The sequence below is a fragment of the Oreochromis niloticus genome, linkage group LG1 (assembly GCF_001858045.2).
Source record: "Oreochromis niloticus isolate F11D_XX linkage group LG1, O_niloticus_UMD_NMBU, whole genome shotgun sequence".
NCBI classification, from domain to species: domain Eukaryota; kingdom Metazoa; phylum Chordata; class Actinopteri; order Cichliformes; family Cichlidae; genus Oreochromis; species Oreochromis niloticus.
The window spans coordinates 1,462,182-1,479,473 of record NC_031965.2 but is presented as its reverse complement, the minus strand read 5'-3'; the positions used below and the strand labels follow the sequence as shown (position 1 = coordinate 1,479,473).

The window sequence follows — 17,292 nt, the reverse complement described above, 5'->3', positions numbered from 1 at the left end:
TTCTCAGATGTTTCTTTTGTAATCTGTGCCATCTTCTCCCCAGTTACGAGTCAGCAGTGCTGGAGACCACCTTCACCCACGGCAGCTGGTCTACCTTCTGGGTGAAGATGTCGTCCTGCTGGGCCTGTGTGATCCTCTATCTCTGGCTCCTGCTGGGCCCTTTGTGCAGCTGTCAGAACGAATCCAGACCTCGGCGCTCGCGCATCAAACGCCGCTCAACGTCGTCCCGCCACGTCACCGTCAGTGTCTGACACTCAGGAAGTGGCCTGTCAGAAGGGAAGTCGACATCTTGCAGAGTGGACAAGAGGTCAGATGTCAGAGGGTCTCCCCGTGTTGCCCAGCAGGAGGAAACTTTCAGGCATGGAGGTCACTGGGGTCAGGGGTCAAAGACTCACTGTGTTGTGAGAGAAACCCACGGGTGGTTCCCCTGCTGACATGTGAGGAACTGGACACAGGCCTGATGTCGTAGGCTTGACACCGTAAACCACTAACAAGGACGTAACTGTGGTTTAGAAGCACATTACAATATGAATTGCCAAAGGGATCAGAAGTGAACTCTCACTCAGTATACTGGGAATCGCAGTAAGAGGGTAGGTGTAAAGAGTTAGAATTTAGAATTTTAGTATTTTTATTATTTTTGCAGTATGTAGACACTTAATATTGTAACAGAGAACAGCGTTTATGTATTTGCTAGATTATTATTTCAGAGGGGCATGTCCCTAACATTTAAAACTTTTTCATGTATATCAAATAAGGAATTTGCCCTAAAGCACAGAGCCTTTTTAGCCCTCTGACAAATAATTGAGGGTTATGGAGCATGAACAAATCTTTCAAATTCTGCAAAAACACAAACAGTTTAAAAACTACCTATGAAGCAACATATTTACAGTTCAGTCTGTGCAGTAACTTTGAATCTTTTTGTACATGCGTAATCTCTCTCCTCCGCATACAACTGCAAACCTGAAAAAAAGGTCACATTACACATAACTACACGTGACCTACTTATCTTTCATCCAAAATAACGTTATAATTTAGTTTTAATGTTTTCATGCATACATACAAACAAGCATAATTCAGTCATCTCGAAAGAAAGAAAAAATGCACATGAGATTGGCTCCATAAAAAACAAAGCATTCCATACAGACCCATGTGAAAATCTTCACATTTACACCATTACTAATTAACCTTTTATTAGTTAACTTTATCCATTTTTTAATTAAAATTCAATTTTATTAAACCTTGACCTCTCCTAATTCAGGTCAGTGAAGTAGACCTGGCACCTCGCTAACAAAGCTTGCTAGCATTAGCTGATAACTTAGGAAGTAGATATTGATGGTGGAGACACCAAACGCAAGTTTCGATACACAGCATTTACGCACATAGAAGTAGACGTCCATGTCTGAGAGTAAAGACAATGCAGACGCTCCTCAAACATGCCTCGATGTCTTTAGTGGTCGGTGCAGGGCGTAACTGCTATAGCAGTAGCATAGCAGTAACCAGCTCCTTCATTGTGAGACCAGTTACCACTTCTTGATGCGTGTATGGATGTGGTTTCCAGTCCAACAGGGATTCTCCTGTGTCTCGGTTAACCAGATGGTAGCTGCAAACACACCCTAAAAAACCCCGTTCTTTTTAGCTTAACATCTTGATTAGAAATTGCTAACACATTAGCCTAGCTTTTCCCCATGCTGCCAGTTGTAAAGGTAACCTAAAGCCAGTTAACTTCTGGCTTTAGTTTGTTTATGCACAAACACAAAAGTGTTGGTGATCTTCTCAATAAACGTGTGAAAATGAATCCATCCAGCACAGAATGTGAGCTTTATTTCATGTAGCGCTAATGAAACCAGAAAATGTACAAACAACATCAGTTTATTCTTTTAATTCATTCATAGCTTCCCACTTCTGTTTGATGCAGCAGCTCTTGATTCTTGTTTCCCACACAAACCCAAAGAAAGATTTGTTCATGTGTTAAATTAAATTCTGAAAAAGATCATGTCTGTATTGTTTCATCAGATTTTGATAATACTTAAATACTCTGAGACAAAGTTTACTAGAACAATTGAGAGGCAGCTAAGTAGAATTACATGATGTTTTTTAAAAATTAAAATGACATAATTCACCTCTGTATTTCACTATCATTATCCAGATACGTTTATTTTTTGTTTACATTTATTTTTGCAAATTGTGACGCAATTTTAAAAGCTTAGAAACTTAAATCCAGGAGTGCTTAAAAAGTATAAAAAATGCAGAAGCCCTGCTCCATCCCACAAAAGGTCTCGTTGATGTAAGTATATGAAGCCTAGGACTGGTTTCTAATAGTCCCTGTTCAAATTAAGGGAAACTGAGCCAAGTGTCTGTGATGACTCCCATAAAGTTAATGAGCAGGAACCAGGCTTAGAAAACAAACAAACAAACCTATATATATGTATATGTGTGTATATGTATATGTGTGTGTATATATATATATATATATATATGTATATATATATATATATATATATCTATATATATATATGTGTGTGTGTGTGTGTATATATATATATATATATATATATATATATATATATATATATATATATATATATATATACATACACACATACATATATATATATATATAATGTGTGTGTGTGTGTGTATAAAGTTGTATTAGCCACTGTTTAGTGCTTCCTGTGGTGTAGATGTAAAGGGGTTTTGTAAATACAGTTTTCTTACAGATGTTAATGTTTTCTCGTTTGTTATTTTACATTGGTTGGTCTTTGAATACACATGCACATTATAAAGACAAAGAGAGTCTCTTTGGCACATGTACATACAGTATATTAGTTTTAAAAGCAAATATGATATTTTAAATCCACAACACAACAAGCAGAGTTCAACCATTTAACTTATTACAAGGTTTCTTAAAACACCTCCAAAAGTTGATTCTGTTCATCTGGACGTTTTCAGTGGGAGAAACGTTTCGTCACTCTTACACTTTATAAGATTGGGGAAACCTGCAGTCAACTGAGACTGAAGAAGTCACTTGGATGAGTGACGAAACGTTTCTCCCACTGAAAACGTCCAGAGGAACAGAATCAACTTTTGGAGATTTACTTACCTGGATGATTGAGCATGCATCAAGACGTTTCTTAAAACAGTTATAATCAGTTATATTGTAGTACATTTGTAGCTAATCAGCACCAAACAATAAAATACTGTATATTTATTTTCTGTAAGTATCAAAGGCCAGACCTGATTTAACATACTCTAACAAATGAATACAGCAAATAAGCAACGTTATGAAAGACATTATGATTAAAGCTTATTCTTCATACATGAACACTGTGAAACAATCTGTTATTAGATATTACCAGTCAAAGATAAAGCATCTAATTCAGTCTGTCGTGACTGCTGTTTCAGGTTTTTCCCATTGTCTGATTCAGCTGTAGTGTAAGGACAGGTCACACCACAGTTTGAGTACTGAAGTTAGTGTCTGCATTATATTCTGTTCTATTGTCTGAGAAAGAACTATGCAGTGAGAAGAACTGGAAATACTTTTACTCTGGACAGGTAGCCAGTCTGTCGATATAAACACATCTTCTTAAAGACTTACAAACCTCCATGTTGGAAAAATCAGAAATTAATTACGCTGTGGACGTTCAACACTCTGATTAACTTGTGAATCACAAACTATAACATCAAATTAATGCTGCATGAACCACATGCTTTATTAGATTGACAGTGGTTTTTGAAAGAGAGTGGCAGATGGAATAAAGATAGCTCTAGACCTGAGTCTGTGGACCGGGGAAGGCCTCAGATCTAGACTTGAGTCTGTGGACCGGGGAAGGCCTCAGATCTAGACCTGAGTCTGTGGACCGGGGAAGGCCTCAGATCTAGACCTGAGTCTGCGAACCGGGGAAGGCCTCAGATCTAGACCGGAGTCTGCGGACCGGGGAAGGCCTCAGATCTAGACCGGAGTCTGCGGACCGGGGAAGGCCTCAGATCTAGACCGGAGTCTGCGGACCGGGGAAGGCCTCAGATCTAGACCGGAGTCTGTGAACCGGGGAAGGCCTCAGATCTAGACCGGAGTCTGTGAACTGGGGGAGGCCTCAGGGAGAAGACCGGAGTCTGCGGACCGGGGAAGGCCTCAGATCTAGACCGGAGTCTGCGGACCGGGGAAGGCCTCAGATCTAGACCGGAGTCTGCGGACCGGGGAAGGCCTCAGATCTAGACCGGAGTCTGCGGACCGGGGAAGGCCTCAGATCTAGACCGGAGTCTGCGGACCGGGGAAGGCCTCAGATCTAGACCTGAGTCTGCGGACCGGGGAAGGCCTCAGATCTAGACCTGAGTCTGCGGACCGGGGAAGGCCTCAGATCTAGACCTGAGCCTGTGGACCGGGGAAGGCCTCAGATCTAGACCTGAGTCTGTGGACCGTTGAAGGCCTCAGATCTAGACCTGAGCCTGTGAACCGGGGAAGGCCTCAGATCTAGACCTGAGTCTGTGGACCGGGGAAGGCCTCAGGGAGAACAGGCAGCATGTTCTGGGCCAAGCAGATCCCCAGGTACTATTGAGAGGTGAGAACTGAGAATGGTTGTGTGGGCTGGCGACCGTGAAAAAGGAAATGTGCAAGAAAACCGTACAACTGTGGAACCAGAGGGGAAATGTATGAGGTGTAGTCCCACTCCTGAAATTCAGATAAATGATTTCAAAAAAGAAAAACAGACAATCAAACAGCCCCATTTACCTTCAGTTGTTCAGCTGATATCAGTCCACTCATGTTCACTAATTATGGCTTGTTATTATGGTACCCCGCCTCTCAGCCCTGCGACAGACTGGTGACCTGTCCGGGTGTGCCCCGCCTCTCGCACTATGACTAGTCTAAAGCAGGTGAGCAGCAGCTGCTCCACAGAGCTGAGTTTGGCACACAGTATACCTTATTCCAGGTGAGATCGTTCCCATTACCATCCCAGGATTAGCATCTGAAGATGTAATTGTTGTAAACCCAGCTTTGCATTCTGTCCCCTTTCTCATAATGAAGTGTCTTTATTTGATTGTGTAGTTGAATATTTAATGACGGCTCTATTTTTTTAAACCTCGTCACCGCTAATATCCTCGACTATCTTTAATCTAAGGCTACGTTCACACTGCAGGCGAAAGCGCATCAAATCCGACTTCTTTGACCCCATGCGACCCATATCCGATCATGGTATGACAGTGTGAACGGCACAAATCCGATATTTTCAAATCCAATCTGGGTCACTTTCGTATGTGGTACTGAATCCGATACATATCCAATGTTTTAGAAAGCGACTGCTATTTGAACGGTCATGTCGCATTAAATCCGTCTTTTACCTCACTGACACAAGACAGACGCCAATTATCAGCGCCGGAGAAGCGATCGTGAACGCTTCCTGGCCATCCAGTGTAGATGTTAGTGAAACTGTTGGGAAGACAGCGTGAACATTTTATTTGTACTGTATAATCTGCAGATTCTGACAGAAATCTGACACTATCCTTTGAAGCACCGCTCCTCTCTAAAACAGCAATAAGGATCATTATTAGGCCATATTTAAATAACTTTATAACTTCAAGCAAAATTGAGAAACAAAGTCTGAAACAAGTCTTTTAATTAAGGGCCATCAGTCAAACAATACTGTTTGGTCTGAGTCTTCTTTTGCGCATCCGGGCCGCTTTGAGGGCCATGAATGGTTCACGCTGGAACGTGTTTGCTGTCATTTTTTATTTGTAGTGTGAACAACCAGACAAAAAAAATCGGATTTGATCAAAAAATCGGAATTGATTATTAAGACCTGCAGTGTGAACGTAGCCTAAGTTGCTGTCTCGATGCTGTAATGAACCTATAAGTTGAATTTGAGTTATTGTTTTGGTGCTGTCGATCAACCCTTATGTTATTTGGCTAGGAACTTGTGATTGACATCTCACTAGCCAATAAGCTGGAGGTTTCATATCACATATGCTATTTGAAAATAGTATGACCAAGATTTACAAAACAGATCAAAACATATATTCAGAACAACCGAAAATAGGTGACTGAGCCATTCTCTCACAGACTTTGATAGGATCAGAAATTATTTTGAAACCACAGCTATTGCCATCTGCTGCCCATCAGACAAAATTATGGATTTTAGGCATTTTTTCAGAAATACTAAAGAGAAAATTTTTCAAAGTGGATTCTTCTTTTATGCAAAACAAATATAATATAAAAATATATGATGACTGTGGGAAACAGCCACAATAAAAAGGCCATTTCAGTCAATGTTCTTCTCTTTGGTGTATTTAAAGGTGGCACAAGCATCACCTAAAGTGCTCTAAATTGTACAGTAAGCTGGTCAGGCTTTTAAATAATCGTGGAGTCTCAGTATTTCTGGAATACATGCATCACAAGGAATCTGATGGTGGTTTAAAGGTCCAGAAATGATATCAGTAAAGTAAAGTTTCAGTTTGAGCTTCTCTCTCTGTAACACACAGTCTCACTGCACAGCGTGCAACAACGCTCATCCCCTCAGTTCTGTTTGGGTCCTCTGTTGCTGCAGAGCCTTTCAAGCGGCCATAGCAGTTCATCCTCTCTGGGTCTGTATGGCACCACAAAGCTCTCCTCTTCAAGCAGAATTCGGTTTAATGTGCGCTCATAATTAATGTGACGTCGCGCCATAAAGATATACTGTTTCCCCACTTCCAGGTTAGGGCAGTCACACACATTAGGGACCCACAGGAACTCCCGGTGCTCCAGGCGGAACCGGTTCCGGTAGGTGTGGATGATCTGGACGTCGTAACGAGTTTCCTCACCTCGTTGCAGCTTCGAAAGAACTCTTGCCCGGAAAACTAAAATAAAATAGCAATATTAATACATCTGTATGTGGTAACAAGCCACTAAAAACAGCAAAAATAGAATATGTAGTCTTACCAAAGTCCTTCTGGCAATACTGTCTCTGGCGTTCTCGTCGACCTTTAACCCGCTGGCATTTGCCACAATGCCCTGAAGGATACGGCAACCACAAATTAGTTCAGACAAGTGCAGACATAAATAAAAATATGTCTCATAGAAATACACCTCCATAAAATTAGATGAAACACATTAATTAGTCTTTAATTTATGTTTCTGCCATTTAGAAGATAGTGATCTTTTTGTGACAGCCAAAAATGGCCATTGTAATAAACTCATCCCGGACGAACCCCCACTTGTCAAAAACTGGGCCGCAAGACAAAAAGGGAGACGCACACAAATACTTATTAATAGACTGTTTAATTTAAATAAAAGACACAAGAAGAGAAGCTAAACTAACCATCGTATGTGGTTAGAACACTCATTCACGTAAATGGGTGAAAAAGGTGTATGCAGTTTTCTCACGGGTAAGAAACACAACTGAGCTCTGAGGACGTTGATAGTGCACAGGCACGGGAGCCCCATGCCAACAGATGTGACCTGCCACTCAAAGCCAAAAGGAGGGAAGGATGGAGTGGGTCATCACACACAGGCTTGGATGAGAGCCACACTGAAGGTACGTCAACACTACAGGGAGTGCAGAATTATTAGGCAAGTTGTATTTTTGAGGAATAATTTTATTATTGAACAACAACCATGTTCTCAATGAACCCAAAAAAACTCATTAATATCAAAGCTGAATGTTTTTGGAAGTAGTTTTTAGTTTGTTTTTAGTTTTAGCTATTTTAGGGGGATATCTGTGTGTGCAGGTGACTATTACTGTGCATAATTATTAGGCAACTTAACAAAAAACAAATATATACCCATTTCAATGATTTATTTTTACCAGTGAAACCAATATAACATCTCCACATTCACAAATATACATTTCTGACATTCAAAAACAAAACCAAAACAAATCAGCGACCAATATAGCCACCTTTCTTTGCAAGGACACTCAAAAGCCTGCCATCCATGGATTCTGTCAGTGTTTTGATCTGTTCACCATCAACATTGCGTGCAGCAGCAACCACAGCCTCCCAGACACTGTTCAGAGAGGTGTACTGTTTTCCCTCCTTGTAAATCTCACATTTGATGATGGACCACAGGTTCTCAATGGGGTTCAGATCAGGTGAACAAGGAGGCCATGTCATTAGTTTTTCTTCTTTTATACCCTTTCTTGCCAGCCACGCTGTGGAGTACTTGGACGCGTGTGATGGAGCATTGTCCTGCATGAAAATCATGTTTTTCTTGAAGGATGCAGACTTCTTCCTGTACCACTGCTTGAAGAAGGTGTCTTCCAGAAACTGGCAGTAGGACTGGGAGTTGAGCTTGACTCCATCCTCAACCCGAAAAGGCCCCACAAGCTCATCTTTGATGATACCAGCCCAAACCAGTACTCCACCTCCACCTTGCTGGCGTCTGAGTCGGACTGGAGCTCTCTGCCCTTTACCAATCCAGCCACGGGCCCATCCATCTGGCCCATCAAGACTCACTCTCATTTCATCAGTCCATAAAACCTTAGAAAAATCAGTCTTGAGATATTTCTTGGCCCAGTCTTGACGTTTCAGCTTGTGTGTCTTGTTCAGTGGTGGTCGTCTTTCAGCCTTTCTTACCTTGGCCATGTCTCTGAGTATTGCACACCTTGTGCTTTTGGGCACTCCAGTGATGTTGCAGCTCTGAAATATGGCCAAACTGGTGGCAAGTGGCATCTTGGCAGCTGCACGCTTGACTTTTCTCAGTTCATGGGCAGTTATTTTGCGCCTTGGTTTTTCCACACGCTTCTTGCGACCCTGTTGACTATTTTGAATGAAACGCTTGATTGTTCGATGATCACGTTTCAGAAGCTTTGCAATTTTAAGACTGCTGCATCCCTCTGCAAGATATCTCACTATTTTTGACTTTTCTGAGCCTGTCAAGTCCTTCTTTTGACCCATTTTGCCAAAGGAAAGGAAGTTGCCTAATAATTATGCACACCTGATATAGGGTGTTGATGTCATTAGACCACACCCCTTCTCATTACAGAGATGCACATCACCTAATATGCTTAATTGGTAGTAGGCTTTCGAGCCTATACAGCTTGGAGTAAGACAAACATGCATGAAGAGGATGATGTGGACAAAATACTCATTTGCCTAATAATTCTGCACTCCCTGTACAGGTGGTACTATCACGTTTCTTTTTAAAGGTACTTGGCAAGTAGGTTGTTCTCAGTAACTCAGAGAACTTGCCACAGTTCCTCTGTGAATGTGGTCCCAGTGCCAAAACTAGGACTGGTCCCAATGACTGATCCCAAAAACCTGTTACGGCACAACTTTGACCCAAAAGATGGAACCATAACCAAAGACAGCTGCAGTCTACAGATTCTCTCTGCAATGATATTCTTCTCAAGACATTAGCCACACTTCTGCTGTGCAGTTATCAAGTGTTACATATACTGAAATGTCAAAGGTATCGAGGCAGTATCAAGTTTTTTCTCTTAATGTCAGACCGATTGTTGAGATCAGCGCTCTGTGGGGTCTTAGCAAAATACACAAGACCTCTTGTTATTCTTGTGCTTCAAGCTGTTTTTTTATTACATGAATTTTAAAAAATACCAGTTTTAGCTTGTTGGGTGATGTGATGGGTTGTTTGAACATACTTTCAGGTGAGGGCTGAGGAAGGAGATTTCTATGGTTCTCGTCCCGCTCCAGACGAGGCAGGATGGGCTGGTGGGGACGCTGGTGGGGACTGTGGGGGCGTGGTGGCTTCAGTGGCTGTAAAACTAGCAGAGACAAAATCAACACACTAATATCAGCATGATTTTTCAAAACCTTGGGCGTCTTACAAATGCTTGTTTCTTTATGTATTGCAACCACGGTCACTTTGGGCTCCAAGTCTTCTGTCCATTTTATCCAGCACTAATAAAAAACTTATAGCTGTGTACTAGAAATGCAAACTCTTTCTCTGGAACTCCATTTCCATTGGCTATAAAAACATATTTTATGTTGTGTTGTGGCTTAAATGTTTGCTGTTGTTCATTTCATTTTGGATAATGATCAACAGGCAGGCAGTATATACACATGCACTGATAATACAGCATATCAGTTAATAGTGTTTTTCATTATGTAACACAACAAGAAACATTATTTGAATATATTAAATGAAATGACAGAGCAGCTTAAAAATCCACGATGTGTCTCAGTTATTCAGCTGCACATTACATATCTACAACTAAACTTGGTATTATAAAAGATAAAATATTTAAAAACCTGCATCATACAGATTGTTTTGCTTCGGGCAAACAACAAAATCATTCTGACCTTATTATGTATCATCACGACCTGAAGAGTCCCGTTTTTATCTAATAAACAATCAAAATACTATTTCTGCCAATGATACGAGTTCTGCTTTTGGCAGAAATTCACCTGCTGGAAAGTGTTTCCATAGAGGCTACTTAGATTTATTGCAGTGTTGGATGGAGTCTGACAAGAAGGCACGGCTCCTCGGGCTCAGTGCAGAGTCCCATGTGAATATTTAAGGAGAGATTGAGCACATGTGTACTGCAGGCTCATCATGAGAGATACACCAGCTGTGTTTCTCAGCAGCAACCAGGCCAGCCTGCAGATAAATTATTTTAAAATCAAATGGGACCTGAACATGGATTCTTTTCAGCCCTTCATCCACTGCAAGTGTTTTTACTTATTCATCTGGATAAGAACTTCTGTAAGGGTGCTGTGTGCATGCCTTTAGGTTTGCTGCCACTCATCTGACAACTTCCTGTGTCAGACAATAAAATGTTATCATGAGCTAATCTTGGCTTTATATTTATCTCTGAAAGGAGTCACTCAGCCAATATTTCTAAGTTAGTTTCATCCCATGCTGCCGATTCAAGATGCATAAATATGTCCAAAGTAATTTATTAAATATTCATTAGGTTACTCAGAAACGTGTACTTTCTGCATTTTCACGTGCTTTGCAGAGTGGTCAGCAGTCTATTTTCAGCATTACCACAAGTTTGTTTGTTAATTTAGCATCATTAGTATTGCTATATCAATTTATAATGTCAGTGAAGACTATCTGTTGTTTCAGTTGTGTTTTTTTATGACTTGTGTGTCCACTGCAGAGGGCATGAATGAATGGGGTGTGTCTCAGAAGGATATAGAACATGAACAGCATGTTATAGTCTGACTTCAGACGAGCACCTGAGAGCATAAACACATAATTCCTGAGAAAACAGAGGAATGTAGCAAAAGAAGCATTTTCAGCCTCAGATTTGTGCAGAATCAAACTCGTTTTTCATCCCCTGCTGGTGATTAGAAGAAATTATAATTTTTTCTGTATTTTTACACACATTCTGTATCTGCAGTTTAAAGTGAGCACTTGCATTTGTAGAGATGAAGCTCTTAATTGGCTGTTAATGGCACACTTATTAATCTCTGTCTCTCTTCCACAGCATGTCTTTATCCTGTCTTCCTTCTCTCACCCCAACCGGTCGCAGCAGATGGCCCCGCCCCTCCCTGAGCCTGGTTCTGCCGGAGGTTTCTTCCTGTTAAAAGGGAGTTTTTCCTTCCCACTGTCGCCAAAGTGCTTGCTCATATCAATCAATCAATCAATCAATCTTTATTTATAAAGCACTTTTCATACAAAAAAACTGTAGCACAAAGTGCTTTACATGGTTAAAAGCAGCCCACCCCACCCTCCCACTCATTCCCCACACTCTCATTAACAGAAACGGTCATGGATACACACATTCTCCCCCTCCCACACACACACACTTAAAGAGTAAAATTGGGCTGGGTACGCATTAGCCAAGTGAGGATAGGGGGTCATAGGGGGTCATATGATTGTTGGGTTTTTCTCTGTATGTATTATTGTAGGGTCTACCTTAGAATGTAAAGTGTCTTGAGGTGACTGTTGTTGTGATTTGGCACTGTATAAATACAATTGAATTGAATTGACTGGACATTTTTTTGTAGGTGAGCTTTACTAACCACTAAATAATTCTGCTGCATTTTTACTTTCAAAGCATAACCATGTGGCGTTATTTTTGTTTCTTAATGTGGCTGAAACAGCTGTTTCTGGAATGAATCCATCCATCAGACGGATCACAAAGAGTCTGATGGTGATCCATGTAAACTGAGTCTAAACTACTGTAAATGTTTAGTGCTATTACTGCAGACTGCACAGAACCACAGCCTTAGTTTTCTTCTTTTTCTTTTTGTAACCTGGATTTCACTGATGACTGCTCGTTGCCCAGTAATGTAAAATGAACAGAGAACACTTGTAAGTGGGTGCCGTACATGTATGTACAATACTTGGTGATGAGAAAACGCTGCTTTGCATCATAGCTAGCATTCAGTTAAAGTGACAACCAAAGGCCAGCGGTCTACAACAGTGTGTTGTAGGTATTTGTGGAATGACACAATAAATCTGTCTGGTTCTGGCAACAGATCCACAGCACAACACCACAGAAGGCAGCATTCCTGTTAAATCCAGAATTGAATTCAAAATCCTGCTCCTCACATACAAAGTCTTAAATAATCAGGCCCCATCTTATCTTAATGACCTTGTAGTACCATATCACCCCATTAGAGCACTTCGCTCTCGCTCTGCAGGCTTACTTGTTGTTCCTAGAGTATTTAAAAGTAGAATGGGAGGCAGAGCCTTCAGTTTTCAGGCCCCTCTTCTGTGGAACCAGCTTCCAGTTTGGATTCGGGAGACAGACACTATCTCTACTTTCAAGATTAGGCTTAAAACTTTCCTTTTTGCTAAAGCATATAGTTAGGGCTGGACCAGGTGACCCTGAATCCTCCCTTAGTTATGCTGCAATAGACGTAGGCTGCCGGGGATTCCCATGATGCATTGAGTTTTTCCTTTCCAGTCACCTTTCTCACTCACTATGTGTTAATAGACCTCTCTGCATCGAATCATATCTGTTATTAATCTCTGTCTCTCTTCCACAGCATGTCTTTATCCTGTTTTCCTTCTTCACCCCAACCGGTCGCAGCAGATGGCCCCGCCCCTCCCTGAGCCTGGTTCTGCCGGAGGTTTCTTCCTGTTAAAAGGGAGTTTTTCCTTCCCACTGTCGCCAAAGTGCTTGCTCATAGGGGGTCATATGATTGTTGGGCTTTTCTCTGTATTTATTATTGTGCTATCTACTGTACAATATAAAGCGCCTTGAGGCGACTTTTGTTGTGATTTGGCGCTATATAAATAAAATTGAATTGAATTGAATTGAATTGAATTATAACTCTGGAAAGATAGCACAAAGTCCATTTTAGTTGTTATCATTACAGAAACAATAAAAACACTGTGTTCATGCAAGTATCTGCTCAGTATAGGGCAGATGGTCTTAATGTTGCTGACGGCATACTCTTTCATGAGTTTCTCCCCTTACAGAAATGACTGGCAGACATTTCTTTAACGCGGTTCTTGTGTGTTTTTAAAGGCAGCCTAAAATTTCTTCTCAACTTGAACTGAGCTTTAAGTAACATGAGGTTGTTTGAGAGGATGACTGACTTACTAAACTAATGTGTGTGAATGTGTGTGTGAATGGGTGAATGACTGGATATGTAAAGCGCTTTGGGGTCCTTAGGGACCAGAAAAGCGCTATATAAATACAGGCCATTTACCATTTAATGGTTTAATATATGAATCTGTTTCATGGGGATTAAAGAGAGGAGATGGGCCTTACACCAGTGAGGTCGGGGGGTGTTTGGTGGAGCCCTGGTAGTGGTGGTTGTGGTTGAAGCAGTGGGCTGACTCCAGGGTAGGTAGCTGGCAGTATGGTGAGCCTGTCGCAGTGGGCTCCTCCTCCCGTGGTAGAGAGCATACTGGTCTGGTGGCAGCCAGTACTCATACTCAATCCCTGGGTTTCTGTCTGTTGCCAGAACCTGCACACAAGTGAACAGTTCAGAGTGGCATGGAGAAAAAGAAAAATAGCGCACGATGAGTCAGGACCATTAGAGCCAAAGGAAGATTTTTATTTCCATCTGCAGTAATGTGATTCGTTCACCAAGCTGACATATACTCTTTCCAAAATGTTTGGGCTAACTCCAAGAAAAAGCCTTTGACTAGCTTCCTCGTTCTCATTTCTATTTTGTTGTTATTCATCTTGTTATCAGTAAATGTGCCCAGATACTTGAAGCTACTAGTGACTCCCACAGACTGACCAGAAATTGAAGGACCGGTCATCGGGCCTGTGTATTTCATATTTTGTGAACATTAAACATCAACTAATAATGGATTATCAGTTAGAATTCCAATCTCCTTCCTCAGCCCTCACCTGGAAATATGTTCAAATTCCAATCCATCGAATCCATCTTGCAGTTGTTTGTTGTTGTTGTTGTATTAAAGTCAGATTGACAAATAGCATCTTTTTACTGTAAGTGACATGCAGCTGTATTAAACAGAATCATTGTTGCATCTTCTGTGCCCCTTTGTGGTTTATATACAAACTGCAAGGATCCAACTGATCCAATACAGCTGAGGTAAGATGTTCACTAATCACTTGTGCCACGTATTTAGCGAGGACAAGTCAAAAGTTAAAGCACCTAGAATTAACAGGTGTCGAACTCCAGGCCTTGAGGGCCGGTGTCCTGCAGGTTTTAAATGTGTCCTTGATCGAACACAGCTGATTTAAATGGCTAAACTACCGCCCCAACATGTCTTTAAGTTCTCCAGAAGCCTGGTAATGAACTTATCATTTGAATCAGGTGAGTTGAACCAGGGTGATATCTAAAACCTGCAGGACACCGGCCCTCGAGGCCTGGAGTTCGACACCCTTGACCTAGATGAAAGTCACTAAGGGCTTTTGGGAAGTGCTTTAATTATAGAAGTCTTCCATATATTTGGAAATGCACATGCATTTAATAAAAATTGAAACAGTCTGGTCAAACTGCTGCCCAGATGCTTTATGTGGTTTCATCCTCAACAGTTACCAACTGGGACAGATGACCGGTTGGCTCTGAGCTACAGTATGGTACTGGTACCTTTACCTTTAAAGTCTTCAGTGTCAAAACAGGCATGTAATTGATTTATAAAATATATATAAATATCTGGACAGAGGCAACGTTTTTCTAATTTTGGTTCTGTACATTACAACAAGGAATGACAGTAAGACAAATATATATCTATATACAGTGGCTTGCAAAAGTATTCGGCCCCCTTGAACTTTTCCACATTTTGTCACATTACAGCCACAAACATGAATCAATGTTATTGGAATTCCAGGTGAAAGACCAATACAAAGTGGTGTACACGTGAGAAGTGGAACGAAAATCATACATGATTCCAAACATTTTTTACAAATAAATAACTGCAAAGTGGGGTGTGCATAATTATTCAGCCCCCTGAGTCAATACTTTGTAGAACCACCTTTTGCTGCAGTTACAGCTGCCAGTCTTTTAGGGTATGTCTCTACCAGCTTTGCACATCTACAGACTGAAATCCTTGCCCATTCTTCTTTGCAAAACAGCTCCAGCTCAGTCAGATTAGATGGACAGCATTTGTGAACAGCAGTTTTCAGATCTTGCCACAGATTCTCGATTGGATTTAGACACCAGACAGGTCAGGGATAAAGTTATTGAGAAATTTAAAGCAGGCTTAGGCTACAAAAAGATTTCCCAAGCCTTGAACATCCCACGGAGCACTGTTCAAGCCATCATTCAGAAATGGAAGGAGTATGGCACAACTGTAAACCTACCAAGACAAGGCCGTCCACCTAAACTCACAGGCCGAACAAGGAGAGCGCTGATCAGAAATGCAGCCAAGAGGCCCATGGTGACTCTGGACGAGCTGCAGAGATCTACAGCTCAGGTGGGGGAATCTGTCCATAGGACAACTATTAGTCGTGCACTGCACAAAGTTGGCCTTTATGGAAGAGTGGCAAGAAGAAAGCCATTGTTAACAGAAAACCATAAGAAGTCCTCTCCAAAAGTTGAATCTGTTCATCTGGACGTAGCGTTTTGTGGGAGAAACGTTTCGTCACTCATCCAAGTGACTTCTTCAGTCTCAGCTGACTGCAGGTTTCCCCAAACCTTATAAACAGTACATTTGCATAATGACTGAAACCAGCCCACTGAAGGAACAATGGGCTGTGAGGTCAGTTCCTTAATCATAATTATGCAAATTCCCATGACCATTGATCAACAATCACTGACCAAAACCCACTGATCAAAGAACACTGATCAATGGCCATGAGTCCCATTCACAGAGAGTTGGGGAATGGCTGCAATCACAGCATTGTAAGATGGTGACAGATGTACCCTTAGGCCCCCTCCTCGATTCAGAGATGGTCTTTCCCTTTTCACGTAAATGGCCTCCTTGACTCCGCGCTCAAACCAGCGTTCCTCCCTGTCCAGGATGTGTACATCCTCATCGTTGAAAGAGTGTCCACTGGCCTATAGGTGTGAATAGACTGCAGAGTCCTGGCCTGATGAGGTTGCTCTTCTGTGTTGTGCCATCCGCTTCGCTAGAGGTTGTTTGGTTTCCCCGATGTATAAATCCTGGCAATCCTCCTGGCACTTAACAGCGTACACTATGTTACTGTGTTTGTATCGGGGGACCCGATCCTTGGGGTGGACCAGTTTTTGGCGCAGCGTATTTTGGGGTTTAAAAGCCACAGAGACGCGGTGTTTAGAAAAAATGCGTCTCAACTGTTCCGATACTCCTGACACATATGGGATCACTACAGGTTTTCGCCTGGGCAGCGGTTGTCCTTCTCTCCTGGATCGGCTGGAGCTTTCTTTAGGTGCCTTCCCAGCTTTGACAAAAGTCCAGCTGGGATAACCACATTTACTCAGGGCCTTCTTGATGTGCTGTTCTTCTGCCTCCCTGGCCGCTGTGTCAGTGGGGATGGTGTTCGCTCTGTGTTGTAGCGTCCTGATGACACCCAGTTTGTGCTCCAGTGGATGATGAGAGTCAAACCTTAGATACTGATCCATATGTGTAGGTTTACGGTACACATCAGCCTTTAGATGTCCCCCATTACTGATGGAAATCTCACAGTCTAAGAAGGCTAACCTGCCACTTTTCATATCCTCCCTGGTGAATTTGATGTGTCGGTCCACCGAGTTAATGTGATCCGTGAATTGTGGAACGTCCTGAGATTTGATTTTCACCCAGGTGTCATCCAAATATCTGAACCAATGGCTTGGTGGTGTTCCAGGGTAGGATAGCAAAGCCCTCTTTTCCACTTCTTCCATGTACAAATTGGCCACGATGGGTGAAACTGGGGAGCCCATGGCACACCCATGTTTCTGCCTGTAGAACTGACCCTTGTATGTGAAGTAGGTGGAATGAAGACACAGTTCCAAAAGCAAACACACTTGGTCGATGCTGAGAGTGGTCCTGCTGCTGAGGTCGGTGTCATCCTGTAATCTCTT

General features: G+C 41.9%; 2 protein-coding genes and 1 long non-coding RNA gene across 4 annotated transcripts in view; 1 reads left to right on the top strand and 2 right to left on the bottom strand.

The window, feature by feature from the left end:
- The window catches only part of serinc4 (serine incorporator 4), a 32,739-nt gene extending 30,299 nt beyond the window's left edge, over positions 1–2,440 (top strand). For both annotated transcript variants that reach the window (XM_005461627.4, XM_025906386.1), the window contains exon 11: positions 44–2,440. In XM_005461627.4, coding sequence (XP_005461684.1) covers positions 44–251 — 208 coding nt within the window. In that variant the 3' untranslated portion in view covers positions 252–2,440. The remainder of the gene's footprint in view (positions 1–43) is intronic.
- Positions 2,441–2,798: 358 nt separating this feature from the next.
- On the bottom strand, positions 2,799–5,232 carry LOC106096678 (uncharacterized). The gene is made up of 2 exons (XR_002063695.2): positions 4,105–5,232; positions 2,799–3,881 (listed from the first exon to the last, which is right to left on the bottom strand). It is a non-coding gene; the product is annotated as an uncharacterized LOC106096678 (long non-coding RNA).
- A 211-nt stretch (positions 5,233–5,443) lies between these two features.
- Positions 5,444–17,292, bottom strand: part of adamtsl5 (ADAMTS like 5) — a 50,410-nt gene continuing 38,561 nt past the window's right edge. Inside the window, exons 10-13 of the mRNA XM_005461649.4 lie at positions 13,602–13,800; positions 9,567–9,689; positions 6,908–6,979; positions 5,444–6,825 (exon numbers count right to left, since the gene is read on the bottom strand). Of these exons, the coding sequence (XP_005461706.1) occupies positions 6,506–6,825; positions 6,908–6,979; positions 9,567–9,689; positions 13,602–13,800 (714 nt within the window). The 3' untranslated portion in view covers positions 5,444–6,505. The remainder of the gene's footprint in view (positions 6,826–6,907; positions 6,980–9,566; positions 9,690–13,601; positions 13,801–17,292) is intronic.